The sequence below is a fragment of the Pelodiscus sinensis genome, chromosome 24 (genome assembly GCF_049634645.1).
Source record: "Pelodiscus sinensis isolate JC-2024 chromosome 24, ASM4963464v1, whole genome shotgun sequence".
Classification (NCBI taxonomy): domain Eukaryota; kingdom Metazoa; phylum Chordata; order Testudines; family Trionychidae; genus Pelodiscus; species Pelodiscus sinensis.
Window position 1 is genome coordinate 14,140,913 of NC_134734.1, and position 27,768 is coordinate 14,168,680.

Genomic DNA, 27,768 nt, shown 5'->3' on the forward strand with positions numbered 1-27,768 from the left:
TCCTAAGGGGTGGGAATATTAGAGGTGATAATTGGGGAAGCTATCTTTGTAATGGGTAAGATAACTAGATCCTTTATTCAGACTCAGGTGTAAAGTGTCGAATTTTAGCATGAATAACAGTTCAGAGGATTGTGATAGAAATGTAGCCGTGTTAGTCTGGTGTAGCTGAAACAAAATACAGGACTATATAGCACTTTAAAGACTACCCATTACAAAGATAGCTTCCCCAATTATCACCTCTAATACTATTAACTCACAGACATCTACCCTTCCCCACCTCTAATATCATTAACTCACAGGCATTCACCTTCCTTTCCCCCCCCCCCCCCCCTGCATTCTCCTTCTGTTCTGAAATGTGATTTGTCCTTTTCATATGTGTTCATTTTTTTATTTGTATCCTTTGGTATATATGGCTGTGACTATTTTCTTCCACTATTTGATCTGAGGAAGTGGGTCTGGCCCACGAAAGCTCATCATCTAATAAACCATCTTGTTAGTCTTTAAAGTGCTACATAGTCCTGTATTTTGGTTCAGAGGATTCTCTTTCCAGTGCAGTCTTAAAAGGCTTTTGAAGCAGGATGCAGGTAATTAAGTCGTTGAGACAATGTCCTTTCTGGTTGAAATGGCAAGAAACTGTTTTTTCTTTGTGATCCTGTCTAATATCTGTTTTGTGGGCATTGATCCTTTGGCGAAGTGTCTGAGACGTTTGTCCAATGTACATAGCAGATGGACACTTTTGGCACATGATAGCATAAATTATATTTCTGGATGCGCAGGAATATGTGTTCTTGATCTTATAACTCAGTTGGTTAGGTCCAATAATGGTATCAGCAGAGTGAATATGTGGACAAAGCTGGCAACGGGGTTTGTTGCAAGGGAAGATACCAGGGTTGGTATTAGTGTGGTATGTCCTGTGGTTGTTGGTAAGAATCATCTTGAGGTTAGGTGGTTGTCTATAGGAGACTATTCCAAAATAGCTATTTCAAAATGAGGCCTGTGTAGACTCTCTACTGCAGTTATTTCAAAATAGCCCCTCACCAAGGCCATTCTAAGTTATTCCTTCCCGGTGCCTCCTGGAGCCCTAAATCGAGATAGCAGAATAGCTTGTTTCAAAATAAGCTTGCAGTGTAGACGGACCCTCAGTCTCTAAGGTGCTCACTATAATTGAATGAGAGACACATCTACTTCTGCCTGCTGCTTAGACCCCCACAGCCTCTTCTGTGTTAGCTATCCAGCTGTTCCCAGTATGGACATAGGGACTCAAACCCCACCACCCTATAGTCCCCAGGCAGCTGCCCTACCTATACTCTAGGCCACTCTACAGAGCCTATTTTTCTAGGTCGCAAGGGGAGTAAATCACTGACACCCCAGCCTGCTTCAGATTCTTTATTTGCATGGCAGACATCTGAGTTCAAAGCCAGCAAGCGCTGCTGGCTGGAAGGAAGCAGCATCCTTCACTGCGGCACGTCGGCCTTTCCGGACTCAGCGGTAGAAGAGCAGCACTGCGGATTCAAGCATCTCCTTGGATGTGCTCCAGCCCCGATGGGTTCCGTAGCCGTCCCAGGCTAAGGCAGTGAAATCGCCGCACTGCACTGGGTTCCCTTCTGGGAAGAACCCTCCTCCACCTATGCAGTGCTGGGGAGAGAACAGAGGAATTGCCAGAGGAGCAGAACAGGGACCCATCTAGCTGCTCCCCTGTCTCCAGGCCGGTGCCACCTACTTCAGAGGAAGTCACAAGAAACCCTACAATAGCCAGCTGGCAATGAATTTGCCGAACCAGCAAATTACCTCCTGACCTTCCACAGTCAGAACTCAGCTTGTGTCCTGAAGCATGAGGATTTAAATCCCCAACTCTTGGGACCTGAGTCTCCCTTGCCCTGGCTCTGGGGCAGTTGGTTACAGTGGTGCAAAAAGGCCCCCAGCTGCCTGCGTTTGACGCTCCTCTAGCTCTGGTCTGAACACCTGCACAAGGGCCAGGAGACTTTGAGCCCTTGGGATTTTATTTTTAGTGCTTGATGGCTTTGAGCTTTGGCACCCTCAGCCCTGGTACAGGATTGCTGGTGCTAGGTGCTGGACCTGACTTGTCAGGGTTATTACGGTAGTGCCTAGAGGCCCCAGCCAGGACCCCATGAGACAGTCAGTGGTCCAACTCTTTCTGTTCTCCTACCTAGCCCGTCCTTGTTGGAATCCTGCTCAGAGGATAAACACAGACCAATCAAGTGGGCAGTCCGGGAAAGGCCAGGTTTTTTCCCCTCTTTTTGAAATGCATTATCTGGATTCAACTCAGCACCCCAAGCTCCTGCTTCTAGTTTGCCCATTAGAAAGGCCCTTTTCCCCTGCGACTGAAATGAGGTCTCAGGTTTCACATTCATACACTCTGCAGGCCTGATTTTCCCCTCAATACTCTTCCATCCTCCCCGAGGGGAAATGTGGCTCATAACCAGGACTGCTTGCTGCAGCCTGGACAGAGGTGCTAGGGCACAACACAATACACTACTTCAGGGTGCGCACACGTGTGCACACACCCACAGCAGCATCTTCTGACACCAGGGTTCATAGGAGCTGGCTTTCCCCTGATGAAATCCCAAAGGACAGAAATAACATTAGAACCCCCTGGCCTACTCTTGGGGAAGACTGCTTCCACGAGCACAGCTTGTGCCTGCTGGCACACTGGCCATAAACTGAATCTCCCCTGCACCAGTGTGAGAGGTAAGAGAGGCCTTATATAGCCAGCCAGGTTTCACTGTCTAACAAAACGTGTAGATGGTGGTATGAGCTTTCGTGGGCATAGCCCACTTCTTCAGATGACCGGAGTTTTGAGTTTAGGATGTGAAGACCCAAAATAAATAAGGGGGAAGGAAAAAAATGGAAGGGGGCAGGAAATAAGGAGCAGAGTGTATGAACCTATCAAAAGGAAAACCAAATAGGCAGATATAAGTACCTAAAGATTGAATAGAAAAAAGAAGCAGATAAGGATCAGAAGATAGCAGAGAGGAAGGGTACTAATGCAAGAATCTACACAGATTGAAAGACACCACGTTGTTTTCAGTCCAACAAAACATTGTGTCTGACCCGCCACAACTTTTTGGGGGGTTGTATCCATTGTGGGTTGATCTCCCAAAAACATTTGTTTCAAATTATTTCCTTTACTCCAGCTCTCGGCTTGTCCCTACTCCAACCCTCTCCCCTCTCCGGCCAGATACTCACATGCTCAGTGTTACAGCCAGTGACTTTCACCCCAGCACACAGAGCCATGGCAGCCTTCTCACGATTAAACACCTGGAAGTGGATGTAGCCAGGAACTAATTCAGCTGGTGACAGAAAAGGGGAGGTCAGGATGGTGGTTTGCCATGAGCAGGTGGGGAGAAGGGACAAAAGTTCTGATCTCAGCCAGGCCCTTTTGGTAAGTCCATATAGGAAAATTAGGAATGGTTAAGGATCAGGAACACTTGATTAGGTTGTCATGAGACTAAATGAATTCTTTGCATTGGTCTTCACAGCTGAGGACATGAGGGAGGTTCCCAAACCTGAGCCATTCTTTTTAGGTGACAGATCTGAGGAACTGTCCCAGATTGAGGTGTCAGAAGAGAAGATTTTGGAACAATTTGACAAACTAACCAGGAATAAGTCACCAGGGCCAGATGGCATCACCCAAGAGTTCTGAAGGAACCCAGATGTGAAACTGTAGAACCACCAGCTGTGCTTTGTAACCAATCCCTTACATCAGCGTCTGTACTGGAAGCCTGGAGGATAGCTAAGGTGACACCAATATTTAAAGTCTCCATACGCGATCCTGGCGATTGCAGGCTGGAAAATGGGACAGATCACTTGATGATTGTCTGATTAGCTTGTGATCCACTATGACCCCTACATCCCTTTCTGCAGTACTTCTTCCTAGACAGTGCCATCCCATTCTGTATGCATGGTTGTTCCTCCTTAAGTGGAGCACTTTGCATTTGTCCTTATTGAATTTCATCCTATTTGTCTCAGACTAAACCAGAGCCCTTTTGTGTTGTGTTGCCAGGTAGCATGTGAAAGTGGAGAACACACACCGTGCTCTCTCCTGAGGATTTTCCATTTGTTTTCCCTCTATTTAAAACAAAGATAACTCAGAGTGGGAGGACAAGGTTGATCTATGAGGGTGGGAAGGGAAAACACGTGAACTCGCTACCCAAACTTATTTCTGCCACTTGGAGAGTAGTAGCTGGTAGTTTGCTGGGCATCACCATAGTCACAGACAATGGGCATGGAGGGGCCATTGTTGGTCAGGCAGTTGCCGGCACCGTATTTCACTGGGTATTTCTGAAAGACAAGTGCAGCGAGCAGCCAAGGTTAGTTTCTGTCCCTATGGCAGGGAAGCTCAAGCGCAGACAGGGCAGCGTTGATTAAGATCTCCTTACTGGGTGATTTATACAGTCAATGCCACTTCCGGTGCCAGCCACATACCAGTAAGTGTGACCCTAGTGGTGGGCAGAGGAATCTGGCTTGTCAAGGTGCCATGTGGGCTGGATTCTTCCGAGACTGGGGCAGGGACTGTTGTTCTCTTCTAGGACCGTGCAGCACCTAGCGCCGTGGTTCTGCGTGGGGCCAGCACGTGTCTGGCAATGTTTCTCCCCGGCCCTCATCCTGAGATGATCTTGTCAGGATGCCTAATGCCCGAAGCCGGGGCTCACAGGTGGCTCAAGGGCTTGGCTTAACTCCAAAGCATCTCTGTCCAGCAGCCTTCCATCTCCAGGGCTGGGGATAGAGTCGGTCTCCATGGGCCGTTCAGCCTCTCTGCTGAGTCTGACATCAGTGCCATGGGGGTGGCTGGGTTGGGATTTGCACACCAGCAATTGGCTGAGACCAGCCAGATCATCACACAGTGAGGTCATGGTCCGATTCCAATGGGCTGCATGCAGGGGAAGGCTCCATGTCCCATTATCAGCCCCTGAGCCCCCGGCCTGGAGCATCTGTAACATGTTGAGGATTTATCTGTCCCAGCTTCTGCATGTACACAGGGGCCAGCAGAGCCACCCAGTCCCTCCTCCACACGCCCCTCCACAGCCCCCAGCCCAGCACCCTCACCTGAAGAGGTTCCCTCCCTCTGAGGACAGGAAATCAGTCCTGGGGTGGTACCGCAGGATGGACCTGGTCTTCCATTCTGCCAGGGGCACCTTGTTGGTTACGTGCCACACGGACAGGTCCTGGGCTTGCAGGTCATAATAACCAGGGTTCTGAAAAGCAAAGACCCTGCTGAAACCTCAGCCACAGCCCGGCAACTTACCCAGCCACCTCCCACATCCCCCACACGTCTGGGCACCTCACCAGCTGTGGTGTATTTATCCCATCACCCACCCTGCAAGGCAGAGAAGCAGCATCCCCATTGCATCGCGGGAGGGGAGGTAAAGTGACGGACTGAGTTGGGGAGTTGCCCTCGATCACACATGGGGCCTGTGGCAAGGCGGGGAATAGAATCCAGGACAGCCAATCCCTACGCTAGTGCCTTGATTCCTGGGCCCTCCCTCCCATCCAACCCCCATTCCTATGTCCCCCACCGGCCCACGTGCATTCAACCACATTCTGAGGCACCCTCTCCCCAGCCGTGGCCATTGGGGAGGGGCCCACCTTGTAGTCGTCGCTGGTGGCGCCCACCGCAGAGCCGAAGGTGTTGTAATTGGCCCAGTTGCCCTCTCCCTCGGGGTAGTTGGCGTTGCTCCCCTGCTGGCTGGACCAGCGGTCGCCCTCCGTGCACTTCCCGTAGATGTTGTTCTTGTGCACGCTGGCCACCAGGGAGCTCCAGGAAGGTGTCCCTCCTCATCTTGAAGTTCTGGGTCCACTGTCTGTCTCCCCAGCGCTCCAGGACGATGTGGTCCCACCAGTCGCTGCTGGTGTCCAGACGCCAGATGCGGCGGGGCACGCCGGTGCTGGGGCGCCGCCGCGGCTCCTTCACGGCCCCCAGGGCGGCCAGGCGGAGAGGCAGGGGGCTGACGTGCACCAGGTGGTGCCAGGGAGCCTCGAGCCATTGCTGGCAGGCTTGCAGCAGCAAGTCCAGAAAGTGCACCAGAAGGTGCAGGGCGAGCTCTGGCTCCATGTTGCCACCTGCGGCGGCATCCCCGAAGGGAAGCACCGACACAGATGGGCACAGAGACCAACGCTTTGCTGTCCCTCGGCGAGGTTGGCAAGCAAGCAGGAAAAGCTGAGAACCGGCTGTCCAGGGGGATGCCTTTAAGCACGAGCCTCAGATAGCCTCAGACAGCAGCCACACAATGCAATTACTGACCTGATGCCCTGCCAGAACCAGTTTCAGCCGCCCTTAAATGTGCCCCTGCGTCCAATCAGTGTGGACGCGCTCGTTCTAGTTTTTAGTTCTAGATGCGTTAGTTCGAATTAGCTTAGTTCGAATTAACTAATTCGAACTAAGTTAGTTTGAATTAGCGCTGTAGTGTAGACGTACCCAGTGTAGCCCCTGAGGACAAGGCCAGGACTCTCCTGGCCTGTCGTTCCCTGGTCTGAGATTTCCACCTGTGGATTTCAGCTGAAGCAGCTTCTTTACGCAGGGAGACAGAGCTGTTCCTCTGGTGCACCCTCCCCCCACCCTTAAATAAGGCACCGAGAATGATTTTTACCTTTTAACTGCAAACACAACTAACAAGCACCTGCGTTATCCACACACCCAGGAGCTGGGGGGACGGGTTTCAAGGGAACACCTAGAGCAGGTCAAACCTTGTTCATCTTTCACCTTCATGCCCCACTGCAACTTCTGCCGTCCAGCCAGGGAACCCATGTTTACACATGAACACATGGCAGGCCTGGCCTTATCAACTGATCACCGATTGCTTGCATGTGGCCGCTGAGTGTTGATTCAGACGCTGGAGATGAATGGTCCCAGTGAAGCCATGAAGGATATCTGAGCTCAGTAGATCTTCCCAGGCTATAATAAGGAAGCAGATGAAAGCGGGAACTGTGTTAATTAGGTTTCATTCAAACAGCACCTCTGCCCTTAGAATTCAGAAATTATTCTGGCCACCAAATCAGTCAAGGGGCAAGAGCAATTTATTTAATTTTGTTCTGTCTTTCACAAATGGTTCGCTCTTGCAGAGCATGTGTTAGCCACAGAGCTCCCTGCATTTTCCAAAAGACATCAGTGTCTGCCTATTTGCAGAGGAAGGGCTGTGGGGTTTGGAAATCTTATGTTCCAAACCCCACTACCCTGGCAAACATGTCTGCCCTAAACAAAGGAACAGGAGCTCTGCTTAATAAACAAAGTCACCAAGCAGAAGGGGCTAACAGAGCTCAGGAGATGGAAAAAGCAGCAGGGACTATCCTTTCATAAAGATTCTTTTTTCCTAGCGCCCAACTGCAAGGCGCCCTGATTTTAAGAGGAATAAGGGATCTTTCGGAAAAGGCTTTATTTTCCGAAAGATCCCCATCTAGACTGGCGCTTTTTGCCGGCACAGCCCCGAGCCGGAAAAAAGCGGCAGCCATGTTCATGCAAATGAAGCGGGGAAGATTTAAATCCCTGCTTCATTTGCAATTGCGCTGTGTCTAATCTGCATCCCTTTTCCGCAAAAGGGGTGCAGTCTAGACACAGCCCAAATGTTTTTCAAGAAGGGTGCTGAAATTATAACAAATATGTACAAATACCCCCAAATGACCCCTGTATCTCCCTGGCTAATACAGTCACTGTATAGGCCATCCTCGCTATAAGTCCAAAAAACTTGGACTTATAGCAAAACAACTTAAAGCAGGGAATTTTTTTTTCCCACAGCTGACTTCCACTTGTGTGACTTATGAGTGGGGAATGGGAGGACTTGTAACACCTTAGTTCCTACAAGCGTCAACAACTTTAGTGTGGAATGGTTGTACACCTGGACGACTTATAGCGGGGAGGCTCTGTACGTAAAGTAAAAAAGGAAGCGAGTGTTAGACTCTGGTGGAGAGGTTCTAATCTGAGAGTTTGGTCAGTAACACTGCTGAAAATATGTGGTGAGACATTGTGCTTCCCGCTAGCATAGTTTCTTCTATCCCACAAGGGTTCTATCACATCAAGAGTGTTTGTTCACATGAACTGGGATCATTCTGGATATTCTAGTTGTGCATATGAATGGTCAGTCTCCAATCACGGCCTGGGGGCGAGGAAGCTGCACAAAGCTTCCTTCACCCTGCCCTGGCCTTGCAAGGAGCACGCGGCACTTCAAATTTTTTTGAAGTGACCCCCAGCCAAAAATTATTGCCCACCCCTAACCTAGGCAAACAGCTGGATGAATGGATGCTCCCCTGGAAGAGCTCTGCGTACCCCCAGTTGAGAAGCACTGCCTTGGAGGTCCAAGGCCACTGTAGTTTGTTTCTACCTCCTCCGATCTCCTACCTCATGTCTCATGCGTGGACTGGATGCGGGGCATGGTCAGGGTTCTTTTCCTAACGCACCCTGGGGGTGGGGCATGGTTGTGTGGCAGTGCTGTGACGGGGCTGGGTGCTCAGCCCCATGGACACTCACTCCTGCTGGGGCCACAATGGGAGGGGCAACCAGCCAACGTAGGAACAGGGAACCAAGGAAGTGAAAGGAAACATCCCAGCCGGGCCATGGGCCTCTCTTCCTGCAGACGGGCCTTGATCGGGCCTCAGGCTGGCTCGCAGTCCATGGGTGGCAGCCAAAGGAATATGATTCCGCTCGCCTTGGCCGCGGGCAGCATGGACCTGCTGCAGAGGAGGGAGCATGCTCCGTGGGATCTCCGCTCCTCACAGAACTGGGCCCAGGCCATGGCTAGACTACGTGTTGTGGCACTGTCCAGTCACTGCAGGAATGCCGCTCCCCCAGCCGCTGCCTGGGTTGGAGGAAGCAACCCTACGCCAGCCTCGCTGTGTGGTCATTGGGGGCCAGCTCGGCCTGACCGCGGCTCTCGGGGGAGATTCACCCCCCCCCAGCGATGTCGCTGTGTCAAGATGGAGTCCAGGTATAGACCAGGCCCCTTCTCCCCCCTGTCCTCCCCATCCTGCCATGATGTACATGGCCTGGGGGCTCCAGGCCAGAGCTACTGCTTAGCCCTGTCCTGCCTGGGGAAAGTTTCCTCTGAACCCCTGGGTGCAGATGAGCAATGAACAAGGTGGCTCGCCACACGGCCGCTGACATCACATAAGAAGGCTCCGGCAGCCAATGAGCCTCTGGCTACAAGCTGTGATCATGTGTCCATGGCAGCCCCCTCTCCCCTCCCACAGACACACCTGGGGGGTAAGAGGCTGGTGACCCTGGGGCAGATCCAGGGACAGAAGCCAGCCCGGTGTGAATGGGAATAAGCTGCTCTGAGCTGGGAGCAAAAGCCGGTTCTCTGGTGTATTAATCAACCCTGGCCAAAGCCATCTCTGCACCCCCAGCTTTCTGGGGAGGGCAGGTGGGTGGGGAAGTAGAGGAGCTGGGAGTGGGGAACCTGGGGTCAATGTACATCTATGAGTGGAGTAGGGTTTAGTGGTTAGAGCACAGGGTCGAGGAGGCTAGGTCAATACCCAGCTCTCAGGTGGCAGTGGGATCTAGTGGTTAGCGTTGCAGGGGGACTCTTCCCTTCAGCTCTGTAGCTGTCAGAACAAAGGATCTTTCTTCAGTCCATCCCTCAGCTTCCTTCTTTTCTCAAGTCGGCTGGGAGTCACCAACTTCTTCCTTGATTGGGCTCCCCGTTCTGTGATACTGGCCTTGGCGAAAGGTTCCTGCTTGCTCGTTAGCTGTCACATGGTTAAGGCCCTACCAAATTCATGGTCCCGTGTTGACAATTTTACAGTCATAAGACTTACAAAAATCAGGAATTTCACGGTTTCAGATATTTACATCTAACATTTCATGGTGTCGTAACCATGGGGGTCCTGAGCCAAAATTAGCCTGGGCGGGTTCAGAAGGCAGTGGTAGGGGTGGCCTTCACTTCTGCACCACTGTGGGCAGCAGCGCTGCCTTTAGAGCTGGGCAGCCAGGCAGCCACGGCTGCTGGCCACGCACTCATCCAGGAAGGCAGCACTGCCACCAGCAGCAGCGTGGATATAAGGAAGCTTGGTTTGGTATTGCCCCCCTTAGTTCAATGTGTCTCCAGAGCTGGGCACATTGTCAGCAGCTGCTGCTCTCCGACCCACCAGCTCCAAAGGCAATGCAGACGTAAGATGGCTGTACTGCAACCTCCCTGCAATAGCCCTGCAACACAACACCCCCCCACGCACATGTGCACACACAACCCCCTTTTGGGCCAGGACCTCCAGTTTGAGAAATGCTGAAATCTGTATCGTACAGGGTAAAAGTGCACAAAAGACCAGATTTCAGGGGGAGGGAGAGCAGATTTCACAGTCAGTGTCACATTTTTCATGGCTGCACATTTTAATGAATGGAGATGCCTGTCTGCTAGGACTGGAAGGGACCTTGAAAGGTCACCAAGTCCAGTCCCCTGCCTTCACAGCAGGTCCAAGTACCATCCCTGACAAATTTTGCCCCAGATCCCTAAATGGCCTCCTCAAGGATTGAACTCACAACTGTGGGTTTACCAGACCAATGCACAAACCACTGAGCTATCTAATCCCCTCAATTTGATAGGGTCATACTCAGACAACCTCCTACCCATGGGCTCCACTACTGCTCTTGCTTCAAGCCCACATCTTCCCCCTCCCAGACAGCCCACGCTGGTGTCTTATGCTCTGGGAAGCAAGAGGGGAGGCCAGATGGAGGCTGGGAGGGGGGTCCCAGAAGAGCAGAGGTCTGGGAGCTGGGGAGCAGCAGGAGCTGTAATAGCCCAGGCCAGGGTGGGAATCTCAGCTGGGGGGCAGGGCGGATTTCTGGAAGGTCAGAGGGGTGAGGGCTGCCATTAGCCAGGGCAGAGAAAATGGAGGCTGAGATAAGGCTGGGTCCCTGGGAGGAGCTGCCCAAAGACAAAGACTAGATGGAGCAGTTCAGCATTGCCAGGAACTCACACAAGAACTGGCCTTTCCCTCTTGTAAGGCAGGGGCTGCAGCAGCTTGCCGGAGCCAGCATGGCCTCACAGAGCAGTGGGGACATCATCAAGCTGTCAAAGGAGGAGCTGGAGGCCCTGAAAGCTGCCTTTGAGGAGGGGAACCTCGCCGGAGTGGCCTCCAGGCTGCAGGAGATGCTGGAGTCACTGGAGAATGTCCCGCTGGACGTGGGGGTCACAGGCGAGACTGGCTCTGGGAAGTCATCCTTCGTCAATGCCCTTCGGGGCCTGGGAGATGAGGATGCAGGCGCTGCCCGCACTGGTGTGGTGGAGACCACCAGGGAGCCCAATCCCTACCAGCACCCCCGGTATCCCAACGTGACCATCTGGGACCTGCCGGGGATCGGCACACCAGATTTCCACCCCGACACCTACCTGGAGCAGGTCGGCTTCTCGCGCTATGACATCTTCTTCATCATCACCTCGCAGCGCTTCACCGCCAACCACGCCGCGCTGGCCCGCCACATCCAGGACATGGACAAGAGCTTCTACTTTGTCCGCTCCAAGGTGGATGTGGACCTGGATTCCTCCCTCAGGCGCCGGCCATCCAGCTACAGCGAGGTAGGGGTGCTGCAGGAGATCCGGCAGAACTGCCTGGAGGGTCTGCGGGCCCAAGGCATCAGCTCGCCGCGCGTCTTCCTCCTCTCGGCCTTTGATCTCAGCAAGTTCGACTTCCAGCTCCTGGAGGAGACACTGGAGAGGGAGCTGAGCCACCACAAGCGGCACGCCTTCCTGATGGCCCTGCCCAACATCTCCCTGCACATCCTGGAGAAGAAGAAGGCTGCCATGTTGGAGCACATGTGGCTGGTCTCCACTGTGGCCTGTGGTGTCCATGCCGCACCCATCCCAGGGCTCCTGATCTCCTGCAATGTGGACATCCTGGCCAGGACCTTGCAAGGTTATTGCAAGGGCTTTGGCTTGGACGAAGACTCTTTGGAGAAGCTGGCAGCAAAAATGGGGCAGCCAGTGGAGCAGCTGAAGGCCGTGATCAAGTCACCACTGGCCATGGAGATCTCCAACATGCTGGTGGTGCAGCTGCTGATGCAGGCAGGCAGTGAGACGCCTAAATTAGCCAAGGAGGTGCTAAGCTCTGTCCCTCTGCTGGGCTCACTGGCCTCCGGAGCACTGTCCTTTGCCACCACCTACAAGATGCTGAGGAGCTTTGTGAACGAGGTGGCTGCTGATGCCCAGGGGGTGCTGATCAAAGCCTTCAAACTGGATGCTAAGAAGTGAGCCAGAAAGGGGGAGGAGCAAGATCAAGATACTTTCTATGAGGCAAAGGACCAAAATCCAGTGCCAGGTGGAGACAGGACTGTGGCATCCCCCGGAAATCCCCTGAACTTCCCATCTGATGTCAGAATTTCGTTCCTGAGTTGGATATAAAACCAATGAGTGAATTTGTAAAGTTTCTGCTGCATTTGTTACTTGGCTATTTAAACACCAATTATCAGGTCTGATTTTGCTTTGCTTTGCACATTGGTGCCCATTGGGTGAGTGTGTTGTGTACCAGGAGTAAACCTGTTGTAAATACTTCACCGTAAACCAGAAGTAAATCCATCTTCAATGTGTCATCATAAACTGTGAGTAATTCCATTATAAACAGATAATTTTCATGTAGACTGTCATAACTCTGCTATGAATACACCACTGTGAACCAGGTGTAACTCAGAGGCCAATAATCTGGGGCAAGCCAAGGGTAAACATAAAGTACACCAGGAGTAATGCTGATGTGAATCAGGAGTGACTCTGGAGTGAAGCAGAACGAAAAGCCAAAATCTTGGAACTTTCTCCTGGAACAGAAATATTCCAAAATATTTTGCGTTAGCCTTGTAGAATCGTTTTGCTTGTCTGCAGTTGAAACATTTCATTACCATTTTGATTTTTGTTAGAACTTGTAACGTGATGACGATAAAAGGCAACATATTATTAAATTATGAATTCTAACAATTTTCACAAAATTCAAAATGATAAAAGTTTGGCCTTGATGACCATGAAACGTTTCAAAAACTGCCCGTAGAAAAAGTGGATAATACTGCTATGGTCCTGTGAAATGTTTAGATTTTGTCCAATCAGTGTTTTCCCAAAAGTGTCTTAGCTGTGGCTCAGCTGTTTGCCAGGGAAGGTGCTCAGATGCTACAGGGCAGGGACTGTTCTGTATGTGTACAGCCCCTAGCACCATGAGGTCCTGCGCCATGACTGGAGCTCTTAGGTGCCAGCATAATACACATGGTGATGGGAAGCACTACAGATGCCTTACATCGTATAAACCTAGCCCTTTCTTTGTCTTTGTGGTCTCTGGAGAAACCAGATTAAACTAGCCTCTGGAGCCTCCCCAGGTGGTAGGAGTACCTCTCTGGAGGCGTGACAACCTCACCCCGCCCCCCTATTGTTCTTAGCTCCTGGGGGAAGCTGTCACCCCCCTCCCCCATGGAATTACACACAGTCTGGTGCCAGCTTTGTCCACATATTTACTCTGCTGACACCATTATTGGACCTAACCATGCCAGTTACAAGATCAAGAACACATATTCCTGTTCATCCAGACATATAATTTATGCCATCATGTGCCTAAAGTGTCCATCTGCTATGTACATTGGACAAACGTCTCAGACACTTCGCCAAAGAATCAATGCACACAAAACAGACATAAGACTAGCACAGAGAGAAAGCTGTTGCCTGCCATTTCAGCCAGACTGATCATTCCCTCAATTATCTTAAACATGCATATTGATTCAAAGAGACTTTAACTCCAGACTTCAAGGAGAAGCTTCAGAATTGTCATTCATGCTTAAATTTGACACTTTATGTATGGGTTTAAACTAAGACTTTAATTATCGCACCCGTTACAAAGATAGCTTCTCCAGTTATCACCCCAATGTCATTACCTCACAGAAACTTCCCCTATTATCACCCCTAATGTCATTACCTCACAGAAACTAACCTTCCCTCCTCACCTCCACTCTGTTCTAAAATTTGATTTGTCAATTTCACATGCATTCATTTTTGTGATTGTATCACTTTGGCATATACAGTTGTGCCAATTTTCTTCCACATATTGATCTGAGGAAGTGGGTCTGGCCCACGAAAGCTCATCACCTAATAAACCATCTTGTTAGTCTTTAAAGTGCTACATAGTCCTGTCTTGTTTCAGCTACACCAGACTAACATGGCTGCATCTCTATCACTGTGACCCACAACGCTACACAAAGAGCTCACAATGGTAGCACAGAAAAGCATCGTACTTGTCTCAGTTAGAATCAGAACTTCATGAAAATCAGAATTTCACCTCCCATCGTGAACCTTTTGCCCTGAAAAATCAAAATATCGACATTTTCTGGGGAAACTGCATGATTCAACGTGCCCAGATCAAAATGATTCCTTTCCGCTGAGCTGACTCACAGGGATTCATTTGGAGTCAGTTTGATATTGAACATCATTTGCTGAGGGCATATTGTGGAAGTTGTAGTTTACGGATCTTGTCTTGACCTCATTCTCCCAGGTGGGCAATAGATTAGGAACAGACACGTCCCTTTGCTGATTTTTGATGTCTGGAGGATGAGGAGGGCCTAAAACAGAAGCCCATGTATCACAGGCTGCCTGGCATGAGGCCTGAGGCCTAAGCAACCATGGTCAAGACTTTGCTAATATAAAGCAGAGTCAAGCTGTGAGCAAGAGGCAGGCCTAGCTCACAGAACATGGCAAGAACAAGACTGATATTGGAGAAACACTCGTACCTCAGAGGCACTAGGCACAAGTCGTAAGCACATTCCAGAGGGATGGTAACAGACCATTTGGTGCCCATACTCTCCTCAGATAACAGGGACACGCCAGCCCTGCTTCAGGCCAGCGTCCAGCTTGACAGCAGGATGGATAGCCATGTTTTGATCAAATCACCATGTACAAGGTAATGGGTGGTAGCTAGGTACGTCAGAGGGAGGCAGCCTGATACGTTAGGAGCGATGTGTCACTTCTGTGTAGCTGTGTGAGAAAATGTATCTTATGGGGGCTGTCCTTGTCCACGGTGCTCAGGAGCTGGGAGTCTGAAGCTAGGGGCAATTTTCTGATGAAAACAGAACATTTCTCATGTCAGTAATTAGTTTTGCAGAAGGAAACTTTTGTCTGAGCATCAGCCCAGGGGGAAATCCTCACCAGCTCCAGACTGCAGCCTTCATGGCTGCAGAAAAAACCTTCTAACATGGCCTGGAAACCAGCAGGCTTCTACAGGGATTCGATATTATTAGTTTTTAAAAAAAAAATAAATCTCATGGTTTCTGGCTAATCTCATGAGTTTTAAAATGTCTGACGAGAGCCATTAGTGCCTGGGGTGGGTGATATGCAAATGAATTATTGACAGCTGAACTCTCGTTCAAGACCATGAGAATGGTCCCCTGCCCCATAAGCTCTGTATTCATACACTACCCTTGCCCCTTCTATCCCAGTCCTTTGGACAAGCCCCTCATGTTAGCAAACGAGCCTGTAATTCTTCATACGCTGATTCCTCCCCCACCCCCCGCCGCTTTCCTTACACACTTTGATGAAACAATCACAAAGGCTGTGTCTAGACTGGCCAGTTTTTGCGGAAAATCAGCTGCTTTTCCGGAAAAACTTGCCAGCTGTCTACACTGGCCACTTGAATTTCCGCAAAAGCACTGACTTCCTACTGTCTGAAATCAGTGCTTCTTGCGGAAATACTATGCTGCTCCCGTTCAGGCAAAAGTCCTTTTGTGCAAAATTTTTGCGCAAAAGGGTCAGTGTAGACAGCTCAGATTTGTTTTCCGCAAAAAAGCCCTGATTGTGAAAATGGCAATCGGGGCTTTTTTGCGGAAAAGCGCATCTAGATTGGCACGGACGCTTTTCCGCAAAAAGTGCTTTTGCGGAAAAGTGTCCGTGCCAATCTAGACGCTCTTTTCCGAAAATGCTTTTAACGGAAAACTTTTCCGTTAAAAGCATTTCCGGAAAATCATGCCAGTCTAGACATAGCCAAAGGTTGGTATGCTCTGAGTTAGCACCCATTGAAATGCATGGCACATTTACCCCGAGTTACTGCTTCAGGCTCTCGGCAGAGCCAGGCAGATGTCCCCACACTGGGTACATACTTGGGTCACGTTATCCAGGTTCTCTGCAAAGCCAGAACAGCAGGAGGCTGTTAGTTCAAAGACTTTGCAGAACAGTTCTCTGCATCTTCCAGCCCCTGGCCTCTAAGGCCCTGAGGTGGATGTGACATGCCGGGGTACAATCTAGATTAATGTGGAACTGTGTCACCCCTGCCCTGAAACTCCTGGTGCTTTCCAATGCCTTGGTGAAATAGTTCTCACCTTGGCCTCTCACAAACAGCTTTCCAGCCTGCAGGCCATCTCTGTCTTTCAATAAGAACAGTTTTTTCTTGCACAACCCATCTTACCCACAGATGGCCCTGCACTTCCCAAAAGGGGTCAGCATCATCACCCCAATATACAGAGAAAAACCAATGCACCTAGAAAGGAAGAAACTTCTGTAATTGCAGCCTGTCAGCTGCACTTGGGTTACACTCTGTCTCTCACTAGCCATGGTTAAACCTCAGTGACCCCAGGGTACCTCCAGTCCCATATATCTCCCCAGAAATGTATGTATGGTACTGCCAAGCCCTCTCCAGGGCAGTGCACAAATATTTTAAGTCTGTTATTCCTTAAAGGGCTTGTCGTTTCAAATAGCTATTCAGACATTTCCATTTAAACACAATAAATTAGATAAAAACAGGAAAACAAGTGTATTGACTACAAAGAGATGGATTTTAATTGACTGTGAAGAATGAGGCATAAAAGACATAAGTGGTTACAAGAAAACATAAAGATAAAATGTTGATTAATGTCCAACATAACAAGCTATTTCCCATTCAAAGCACAATTTCTCAGCACATGATTTCAGCAGTGTTAGGGTACATCCACACTGAAACGCTATTTCAGGACACCAGAGTATCCTGAAATAGCTATCCCATGTCTTCACAGCAAGCCTATTATTTCAGGCTCGTTATTCCGATGTCCCTGTAAACCTCATTCTGAGAGGTAAATTTAAAATTTACCATTTATTCCTACCCTTTGTTAAAAGACAGGAAACAAAGGGTAGGAATAAATGGTAAATTTTCAGAATGGAGAGGGGTAACTAGTGGTGTCCCCCAAGGGTCAGTCCTAGGACCAATCCCATTCAATTTATTCATAAATGATCTAGAGAAAGGGGCAAGCAGTGAGTTAGTAAAGTTTCCGAATGATACTAAACTGTTTAAGATAGTCAAGACAGAAGCAGACTGTGAAGAACTTCAAAAAGATCTCACAAAACTGAGTGATTGGGCAACAAAATGGCAAATGAAGTTTAATGTGGATAAGTGTAAAGTAATGCACATTGGAAAAAATAACCCCAACTATACATATAATATGATGGGGGCTAATTTGGCTACGACAAATCAGGAAAGAGATTTTGGAGTTATCGTGGATAGCTCTCTGAAAACTTCCACACAGTGTGCTGCGGCGGTCAAAATGGCAAATAGAATGTAAGGAATTATTAAGAAAGCGACAGAAAATAAGACACAGAATATCTTACTGCCCCTGTATAAAACTAGGGTATGCCCACCTCTTGAGTAGTGTGTACAGATGTGGTCTCCTCACCTCAAAAAGATATTTTGGCCTTGGAAAGGGTTCAGAAAAGGGCAACTAAAATTATCAGGGGTTTGGAACAGGTCCCATATGAGGAGAGGCTAAAGCGACTGGGACTTTTCAGTTTGGAAAAGAGGAGACTGAGGGGGGATATGATAGAGGTCTATAAAATCATGAGTGGGGTGGAGAGGGTGGAGAGGGTGAATAAAGAAAAGTTATTCATTAGTTCCCATAATATAAGGACTAGAGGACACCAAATGTAATTAATGGGAAGCAGGTTTAAAACTAATAAGCGAAAGTTCTTCTTCACACAGCGCATAGTCAACCTGTGGAACTCCTTGCCAGAGGAGGCTATGAAGGCTAGAACTATAACAGTGTTTGAAGAGAAGCTAGATAAATTCATGGAGGTTAGGTCCATAAAAGGCTATTAGCCCGGGGATAGGAATGGTATCCCTGGCCTCTGTCAGAGTCTGGAGACAGATAGCACGAGACAAATCGCTTGATCATTGTCTTCAGTCCACCCCCTCCGGGGAACCTAGCATTGGCCACTGTCGGCAGACAGGCTACTGGGCTAGATGGACCTTTGGTCTGACCCAGTACGGCCGTTCTTATGTTCTTATATGAGGAGTAAGGGACATTTCGGAACAGATCTTGTGTAGATAGCGCCAAAGTACGAAATAAGCTATTTTGAAATAGCATCAAAATAAGATACACAAATTTGTGTAGCTCAAATGGTGTCCCTTATTTTGAGTTCCGGTGCAGTGTAGACACACTCTTACTGACCAAACTCTCTGGTCAGGACCCGTCCACCAGAGTCCAGCACTTGCTTCCATTTTTCTCTTCTGGTGCAGTGAATGTAGTAGCTGGGCTGACGGTGGGGCTCCCTTACTATGTTTGTCCATCCTTCTTATAGTTTCAGGCCCTCCCTTGAAAACCACTTCCCACTGAGCACTAAATGACGAAGAGTCTGGGTGGAAGGATGTTCCCAGCTGCCTTTTTCACTTGTTAGAACTTTTTGTTTTCCTTCCCCGTTTGATGACTCTGTTTACTTACCCCTTCAATGCAAATGTAGGACAGACTGATGTTCCAGTTTCTGTCTGAGCAGTGCTGTGGGGTTTGGAACATGGGTTAATAACACCATACAGGGCAATCTTACCCACATATCTATGCTGACCTACAGACTGTGAGTTTTCAAATTGTTCATGACAGGCAGATGACTGGATTTGATGACGTCTCTAGCTCCTTTCCAGTTCCAGTGTTCTATGATTCTGTGCCTTATGCCAAATTTGTACAGTAGCATGAAGGGGTGAACGTGGGGACATACTCTGTCACATGGGGCACTGACACATCCCATTCATTGAGAAACCCTGGATGAAGGGATGCTGGTAAACAGCTGGAGGACTCACGGAGAAAGAGTGTGGTGCTGCAGAAAGGAGGTATTATGGCCCAGTGATGGAGCGGGAATGAGGAGAATCGGGTCTAACAACATCGGGAAAGTTTCTTCCCTTCTTGCTGCATTGATTTTTGTATTCTGTAAATTGGAGTCATAACGCTGATCCCTTTTGGAAGGAGCAAATGCTAAGAAACGGTGTCCAAGAGCGAACTATTCATGAAAGGGGGAAAATATGAAATGAATGGTTCTCATCCCTTCATTGTTCATTGTCTGGCTGGAGTCATTTCTGCATTCAAAGGCACGGGTGCAGTTTCAGTGAAATTTAAACAACAAAGTTCCTGCTTTCATCTGCTTCCTTATTATAGCCTGGGAAGATCTACTGAGCTCCAACATCCTTCATGCCTTCACTGGGACCATTCATCTCCACCGTCTGAGTCAACACTCAGTGGCCACGTGCAAGCAATCGGTGATCAGTTGATAAGGCCAGGCCTGCCATGTGTTCATGTGTAAACATGGGTTCCCTGGCTGGATGGCAAAAGTTGCACTGGGACATGAAGATGAAAGATGAACAAGGTTTGACCTGCTGTAGGTGTTCACTTGAAACCCGTCCCTGGGTGTGTGGATAATGCAGGTGCTTGTTACTTGTGTTTGCTGTCAAAAGGTCACGTTCATTCTTGGTGCCTTATTTAAGGGCGGGGGGTGGGTACACCAGAGGAACAGCTCTGTCTCTCGGTGCGAAGAAGCTGCTTCAGCTGAAATCCACAGGTGGAAACCTCAGACCTGCGAACTACAGGCCAGGTGAGTCCTGGCCTTGTCCTCAGGGGCTACACTGTGACGTGCGTGGAGGCTGTAATACGTTCCCTTGGAAAAGAGGAACGTTAACAAGCCCAGGATGTTTCTGGCTTCCTCGCACCTGTAAGATGAGGATAATGCTCCTAAGCTGCTATGAGATCTACTCATGAACAGCACTGGGCATTGCTATTGCTACATGGCATCCGCGTGATCCATCTAGCTCCCCGGCACACATGAGCCTCAATGGGTTTATCCTCAGAGCCCCCTGGGGAGGTAGGGATGGTTCTCGCCCTGTTGGACAGCTGGGGAGCTGAGCCCAGAGAGAGCACATCACCTGCCTAGTGAGTCCCTGGCAGAGGGGGGTTGAAGGCAGCTCTCCTGAATCAGAGGCTCAACCACAAGAGCCCCTCAACTAGCCTTTAGCCCTGGGTAGCTGTGCTGCAGGGCCCGTTGGCTGGTCGCAGGAGGCTGTACCCGTTCAGCGCACAGGCAGATACCGCGGCATGAGTGGAATGTGCTGATGTTAGTTCTGCTGCAAAGCCAGGAGAGAGACACCCAGAAAGGGTCTGAGAAGGGCCAGTGGGTACTAATCTCCTCCGTTCTCTGCTCTGGACCTGATGCTAGGGCAGACTGGAGCCAGTGGCTGCATTCCTTTGACTTGAATGGCTTTAGGTGAGGCCCTCTGCTGCTTCAGTTTCCCCAGCTGTAAAATGGGTAAAATGAGACCTGTGTATTCCCCGGGATGATGTGAGGCTCAGTTAGCAGAGGGAGAGCAGGGAGAGGGCTCTCTGTGTGCACATGACACCACTTGGTTTCCTCCCAGAGCCCCATGCCAGCACCATGGTCCCCGGTTCTGCCCTCCCAGCCTGTCTCTCTGATCTTCCTACCCCACAAGCCCTTCACTGAGCCTTGAGTGGGCTCTGAAGTTGGAAACTCCTCTAAGGCCATCACTGCAAGGCCACCCCCTCCCCACTCAGGCAAACCCCACTGAACTCAAAGGCTGCAGGGTGCTCGTGCCATGGGCAGGTTATGCAGAGAGCCAGCACAGCCCTGGGAGCAGGAGGGCTGGGGAGGAGCCCTGACACCCCCTAGCCTGGCTATTAACCAGCTGATCCCCTATTTTCCCTGCTGCAAAGTCAACAATGAAACAACTCGCTCTCCTGCTGCTCCTCTTCCCCCTGACCAGGGCGGCCCCTTGCGGTAAGTGTCTCTTTTTCCTTTCTTCTTCCGGGAAACCATTCTCCCAACCCTAAGGCAGCCTCCTGCCACCCAGAGCTCCCCCTGAGTCACTGCAAAGATTTTCTTCAGTCCAAGTTCCAGGGCCAAGATTTTCAAAGCTGGGTGCCTGAGGGAATTATTATTATTGTGGTAACACCTAGTCCTGGAGCACCACCACCCCGCACCAATGCTAGGCACTGTCGTTATCTATTAGGTGTATTACGGTAATGCTTTGGTCCTCCTGTTCAAGCCCTTTGTGCAACCCATCCCCTCTCCGCGATTCCCAAACTTACCTGGATCTCCCAATAGAGAGTTAGGGATGTGGAGTAGTTCGGAAATCTTCCTCTTCTTAGAAGCCTGAGTTCTGCTTCAAATACAGACAAGTGTGTGTCTGTGTGTGTGTGTGTGTGTCTGTGTGAGTGTGTGTGTGTGTCTGTGTGTGTCTGTGTGTGAGTGTGTGTGTGTGTGTCTATGTGTGAGTGTGTGTGTCTTTTTGTGATTGCAGGGAGCGGGGAGGTTTGTGCATTTGTGATTCTCGGTGGCTGCGTGTGGCAACGTAAGGCTGCCTCTGGTTGTCCGTCTTGCTGTGTTTCTGTGTTGTGTACGACGGAAGGTGTCTGAGTGTTTTCCAGTGGTTGTGCTCAGTTGTGAGATTGTGTCCCTGTGCTTGTGTGGCTGGGTGGGCTGTTGGTGCAGGTACAGTCACTCCACCCAAGTCTTTCCCATGACTCGGGGACTGAGGGCTCTGCCAACCTGGCTCCCTACATAGTAACGGATGACAACTCCAAACCCGACCTATCCCTGCCATGCAGATGGGAGTGGAGGGGCGGCTGCGTTGAAACTCGCCATCACTGACCTGCTGGACCAGTGGAAGGACACGAACATCAGTCCGAGCCCCCAGGGTAACCAGAGCTCCCAGAGCCTGCTCCGCAGCTGCAAGCAAATTAAAGCCACCCAGGTCGGAGCTGGAGGTGAGTCCGGAGGCGGCATCCCCAGACCCCAGTGGCTGCTTCAGACCCAGGGTCAAGTTCAGTCACAGCTGGCTCAAGTTGGGTCAATATTCCCTGGGCCATCTCTGTGCTGGGGCAGAGACACCTGCCTGCCCGTGGACATGGGGGGGAATCTCTTCACCAGGCCAGGCTCCTTCTGAGCACACCCGGGGGCTGGATCCTGTAGGGCTGGGACTGACGATGAGCTGGGGTCCTTTGGTTGGGGTTAAGCAGGGGGTGCGCTGTGCACGAAGCCCTGTGAAGGGGCCCCTCAGCTCTGGGCCAGTGCCCTGCTGCTTAGGCCCAGGCCCGGCAGCTGCTGGCAGAGAAAAGCTCACGGGGGCGCCTGCTGGTCTCCCCTGACAGAATTTGAGGCAGCAGTGACACAAAACCCCTTTGCCAGAGCAGGTCTCTGAAATCTCCCCTTCTGCTGCTCTTGGGCTGAGCCCCTCAGCACCAGCGCTTGTCCAGGCCGGGAGGGTGCTCAGCACCTTTGACAATGAGGTGTAGCCAGTGGGTGGCAGATTCTGTCCCTGGCTCTGTCCCACCCATCGTGCGGCCCCCCAGACCGAGTCAGCGCAGGCTGCAGCCCAAAGAGGGACACAGGGCGGGGACACAGGCAGCAGGAGGGGCAGGGGGATCTAAACAAGCCGTGGGGCCTTGCCATGGTACAAATTGCCCTCGGCCTGATTCTCGGTTGCACTTAGGCCTGGTCTGCGCACGGCGACTGTCCCGGTGTCACTGGGCGGGGTCAGGGGAAGGTTTCCTTGCCGCACGGATACCAATCCAGCCCCAGTGTGATCCCAGCTACACTGGGACAAAGGTGCCTGAGACAGGGGCAGCCTCGTCCCCTTCCCCTTGTGGCAATGGCCATCCCAGTACACGGCCCATTCAAACCAGTCTCAGCTGCGTTTGCACTGGGGGGCTGTGGCGCTTTAACAGCCCCGGTATCATTAAGGTGCCACAGATTGTGTGCGGAAAGGCTCAGGCCCTGACGCCCCGTCCTGGGGGAGTCCCTGTGATTACACTGGCTCTCTGCTGCCAAGGGGGCTTCAGTGTCTTTGGGACTCTGGTTGCTCTGCTCCCGGGTGCAGGGTCCCATCCTGCTCCAGCCACTCCGGGTTGTGCCCTGCTGCAGCCACTAGAAGCTCCTCCCCGGGGCCTGTATCCCGTTTAGTGGCTGGCTCTGAGAGGGCCCTTCCCCCTTCCCTGGCCCTGGCTGACCAGCCCAGTTCTCCCGCCTTCCCCCCCCACCCACAGATGGGATTTACACCCTGCGCACCAAGGATGGCGAGACCTACCAGACCTTCTGCGACATGACCACCAATGGGGGCGGCTGGACCCTGGTGGCCAGCGTGCACGAGAACAACATCTACGGGAAGTGCACGGAGGGCGACCGCTGGTCCAGCCAGCAGGGAGCAACGCCAACTACCCCGAGGGAGAGGGCAACTGGGCCAATTACAACACCTTCGGCTCCGCGGTGGGCGCCACCAGCGACGACTACAAGGTGGGCCCCTCCCCCATGGCCACGGCTGGGGAGAGGGTGCCTCAGAATGTGGTTGAATGCACGTGGGCCGGTGGGGGACACAGGAATGGGGGTTGGATGGGAGGGAGGGCCCAGGGGTGAAGGCGCTAGCGTAGGGATTGGCTGTCCTGGATTCTATTCCCCACCTTGTCACAGGCCCCGTACGTGATCGAGGGCAACTCCCCAACTCTGTCCGTCACTTTACCTCCCCTCCCGCCATACAATGGGGATGCTGCTTCTCTGCCTTGCAGAGTGAATGACGGGATAAATACACCACAGCTGGTGAGGTGCCCAGACGTGTGGGGGATGTGGGAGGTGGCTGGGTAAGTAGCCAGGCTGTGGCTGAGGTTTCAGCAGGGTCTTTGCTTTTCAGAACCCTGGTTATTATGACCTGCAAGCCCAGGACCTGTCCGTGTGGCACGTAACCAACAAGGCGCCCCTGGCGGAATGGAAGACCAGGTCCATCCTGCGGTACCACACCAGGACTGGTTTCCTGTCCTCCGAGGGGGGGAACCTCTTCAAACTCTACCAGGTGAGGGTGCTGGGTTGGGGGCTGTGGAGGAGGGACTGGGTGGCTCTGCTGGCCCCTGTGTACATGGGGGAGCTGGGATGGATAAATCCTCAACACGGTACAGATGCTCCAGGCCGGGGGCTCAGGAGCTGATAATGGGACATGGAGCCTTCCCCTGCATGCAGCCCATTGGAATCTGACCATGACCTTGGTGGGAGATGATCTGGCTGCTCTCAGCCAATTGCTGGTGTGCACATCCCAACCCAGCCACCCCCATGGCACTGATATGCTGGCAGACTCAGCAGAGAGGCTGAACGGCCCATGGAGACTGACCCTACACCCGGCCCTGGAGATGGAAGGCTGCTGGACAGAGATGTTTTGGCGCTAAGCCAAGCCCGTGACCCACCTGTGAGCCCCGGCTTCGGGCATCAGGCCTCCTGACAAGATCATCTCAGGACAAGGGCCAGGGAGAAACATGCCAGACACGTACTGATCCTCACCTCTCAGCATTTACTGCCCGCACTGAGCCAGTCCCTAGCAGGCCCCACGCAGCACCACGGCGCTAGGTGGTGCACGGGCCCCGGAAAGGACAACAGTCCCTGCCCCAAACAGTCTCTGATAAATCCAGGCCACGTGGCACCTTGACAAGGCAGATTCCTCTGCCCGCTGCTAGGGTCACAGTTACAGCCTAGCAGTGGCTGGCACAGGAAGTGGCATTGACTGAATAAATCAACCAGTAAGCAGGTTTTAATCAACGCTGCCCTGTCTGCGCTGGAGCTGCCCTCCTGCAAGGACAGAAACTAAATCTGGCTGCTCGCTGCACTTGTCTTTCAGAAATACCCAGTGAAATACGGTGCCGGCAACTGCCTGACCAACAATGGCCCCTCCGTGCCCGTCGTCTATGACTATGGCGATGCCCAGCAAACTGCCAGTTACTACTCTCCAAGTGGCAGACGTAAGTTTGGGTAGCGAGTGCAGGTGTTTTCTCTTCCCACCCTCATAGATCAACCTTGTCCTCCCACTCTGAGTTATCTTTGTTTTAAATAGAGGGAAAACAAATGGAAAATCCTCAGGAGAGAGCACGGTGTGTGTTCTCCACTGTCACATGCTACCTGGCAACACAACACAAAAGGGCTCTGGTTTAGTCTGAGACAAATAGGATGAAATTCAATAAGGACAAATGCAAAGTGCTCCGCTTAAGGAGGAACAACCATGCATACAGAATGGGATGGCACTGTGTAGGAAGAAGTACTGCAGAAAGGGATCTAGGGGCATAGTGGATCACAAGCTAAACAGACAATCATCAAGCGATCCGTCCCGTTTTCCAGCCTGCAATCGCCAGGATCGCGTATGGAGACTTTAAAAATTGGTGTCACATTAGCTATAGTCCAGGCTTCCGGTACAGACACTGATGTATGGGATGGGTTACAAAGCACAGCTGGTGGTTCTACAGTTTCACATCTGGGTTCCTTCAGAACTCTTGGGCGATGCCATCTGGCCCTGGTGACTTATTCCTGGTTAGTTTGTCAGATTGTTCCAAAATCTTCTCTTCTGACACCTCAATCTGGAACAGTTCCTCAGATCTGTCACGTAAAAAAAAATGGCTCTGGTTTGGGAACCTCCCTCAAGTCCTCAGCCGTGAAGACTGATGCAAAGAATTCATTTAGTCTCATGACAACCTAATCAAGTGTTCCTGATCCTTAACCATTCCTAGTTCACCTACATGGACTTACCAAAAGGGCCTGGCTGGGATCCCTTTTCTCCACCTGCTCATGGCAAACAACCATCCTGACCTCCCCTTTTCTGTCACCAGCTGAATTCGTTCCTGGCTACGTCCACTTCCGGGTGTTTAATCGTGAGAAGGCGGCCATGGCTCTGTGTGCTGGGGTGAAAGTCACCGGCTGTAACACTGAGCATGTGAGTATCTGGCAGGAGAGGGGTGAGGGTTGGAGTAGGGACAAGCCGAGAGCTGGAGTAGAGGAAATAATTTGAAACAAATGTTTTTGGGAGATCAACCCACAATGGATACAACCCCCCAAAAAGTTGTGGCAGGTCAGACACAATGTTTTGTTGGACTGAAAACAACTTGGTGTCTTTCAATCTGTGTAGATTCTTGCATTAGTACCCTTCCTGTCTGCTATCTTCTGATCCTTATCTGCTTCTTTTTTCTATTCAATCTTTAGGTACTTATAGATTACCAGATCTTTGTTTTTCCTTTTGATAGGTTCATACGCTCTGTTCCTTGTTTCCCGGCCCCTTCCATTTTTTTCCTTCCCCCTTGTTCATTTTGGGTCTGCACATCCTAAACTCAAAACTCCGGTCATCTGAAGAAGTGGGCTATGCCCATGAAAGCTCATGCCACCATCTACATGTTTTGTTAGACTGTCAAACCTGGCTGGCTGTATAAGGCCTCTCTTACCTCTCACACTGGTGCAGGGGAGATTCAGTTTATGGCCAGTGTGCCAGCAGGCACAAGCTGTGCTCGTGGAAGCAGTCTTCCCCAAGAGTAGGCCAGGGGGTTCTAATGTTATTTCTGTCCTTTGGGATATCAGGGGAAAGCCAGCTCCTATGAACCCTGGTGTCAGAAGATGCTGCTGTGGGTGTGTGCACACGTGTGCGCACCCTGAGTTAGTGTATTGTGTTGTGCCCTAGCACCTCTGTCCAGGCTGCAGCAAGCAGTCCTGGTTATGAGCCACATTTCCCCTCTGGGAGGATGGAAGAGTATTGAGGGGAAAACCAGACCTGCCGAGTGTTTGAATGTGAAACCTGAGACCTCATTTCAGTCACAGGGGAAAAGGGCCTTTCGAATGGGCAAACTAGACGCAGGAGCTTGGGGGGCTGAATTGAATGCAGATAATGCAGTTCAAAGAGAGGGAAAAACCTGGCCTTTCCCTGACTGCCCATTTCATTGGTCTGTGTTTATCCTCTGAGCAGGATTCCAACAAGGACAGGCTAGGTCGGAGGACAGAAAGAGTTATCACACTGTGATCTTTGGACAACTGACTGTCTCATGGGGTCCTGCTCCTCTGGCAATTCCTCTGTTCTCTCCCCAGCACTGCATAGGTGGAGGAGGGTTCTTCCCAGAAGGGAACCCAGTGCAGTGCGGCGATTTCACTGCCTTAGCCTGGGACGGCTACGGAACCCATCGGGGCTGGAGCACATCCAAGGAGATGCTTGAATCCGCAGTGCTGCTCTTCTACCGCTGAGTCCGGAAAGGCCGACGTGCTGCAGTGAAGGATGCTGCTTCCTTCCAGCCAGCAGCGCTTGCTGGCTTTGAACTCAGATGTCTGCCATGCAAATAAAGAATCTAAAGCAGGCTGGGGTGTCAGTGATTTACTCCCCTTGTGACCTAGAAAAATAGGCTCTGTAGAGTGGCCTAGAGTATAGGTAGGGCAGCTGCCTGGGGGCTACAGGGTGGTGGGGTTCAAGTCCCTATGCCCACACTGGGAACAGCTGGATAGTTAACACAGAAGAGGCTCTGGGAGTCTAAGCAGCAGGCAGAAGTAGATGTGTCTCTCATTCAGTTATAATTAGCAGTGATAGGAACACTGGATGTTATTGGTGGATGAAGATCATTAGATTATACAAAGCATGGCAGTAGCATTGTTCCCATTTTAGATGGGGAAACTGAGGCACTGAGCAGCAAAATGATTTGCCCGAGGTCATCCAGCAGGCCAGTAGCAGAGTGGGGAATACAATGCAGGTCTCCTGAGTCTACTCCAGTTGGCCCCTGTGGCTAGGATCTGCTATTATTAA

General features: G+C 51.0%; 3 protein-coding genes and 1 long non-coding RNA gene across 8 annotated transcripts in view; 2 read left to right on the forward strand and 2 right to left on the reverse strand.

The window, feature by feature from the left end:
* LOC102462083 (intelectin-1a-like) lies at nt 1-27,295 on the forward strand. The gene is given in 9 exon segments (XM_075908145.1): nt 1-4,448; nt 20,906-20,969; nt 21,800-21,958; nt 23,237-23,395; nt 23,398-23,483; nt 23,875-24,033; nt 24,847-24,967; nt 25,826-25,929; nt 27,066-27,295. Coding segments are annotated over 8 exon segments (999 nt in total). The 5' UTR covers nt 1-4,448; nt 20,906-20,911; the 3' UTR covers nt 27,219-27,295.
* Nucleotides 1,499-6,277, reverse strand: LOC102461615 (uncharacterized). The gene is made up of 4 exons (XR_012897522.1): nt 5,608-6,277; nt 5,068-5,216; nt 3,208-3,311; nt 1,499-1,635 (listed from the first exon to the last, which is right to left on the reverse strand). It is a non-coding gene; the product is annotated as an uncharacterized LOC102461615 (long non-coding RNA).
* The window catches only part of KCNJ10 (potassium inwardly rectifying channel subfamily J member 10), a 105,591-nt gene continuing 84,194 nt past the window's right edge, over nt 6,372-27,768 (reverse strand). The window contains exons 1-2 of one of the 3 annotated variants that reach the window (XR_012897521.1): nt 8,480-9,096; nt 6,372-6,913 (exon numbers count right to left, since the gene is read on the reverse strand). The gene's annotated coding sequence lies outside the window, so the exon portion shown is untranslated. Of the gene's footprint in view, nt 6,914-8,350; nt 9,097-27,768 lie in introns of those variants that run through there. The other 2 variants (XR_012897519.1, XR_012897520.1) reach the window with 2 other exon arrangements.
* Nucleotides 9,192-12,355, forward strand: LOC102461863 (interferon-inducible GTPase 5-like). 3 transcript variants are annotated; one of them, XM_025180768.2, is made up of 2 exons: nt 9,192-9,211; nt 10,949-12,355. In XM_025180768.2, exon 2 carries the CDS (start codon nt 10,980-10,982, stop codon nt 12,189-12,191), a length of 1,212 nt encoding a protein of 403 aa, XP_025036553.1. In that variant the 5' UTR covers nt 9,192-9,211; nt 10,949-10,979; the 3' UTR covers nt 12,192-12,355. The 3 variants fall into 3 exon arrangements, with proteins under 3 accessions (XP_025036553.1, XP_025036552.1, XP_006115318.1); XM_025180767.2 differs by lacking the exon at nt 9,192-9,211 and adding an exon at nt 9,218-9,371; XM_006115256.3 differs by lacking the exon at nt 9,192-9,211 and adding an exon at nt 9,218-9,371 and having other exon boundaries at nt 10,953-12,355.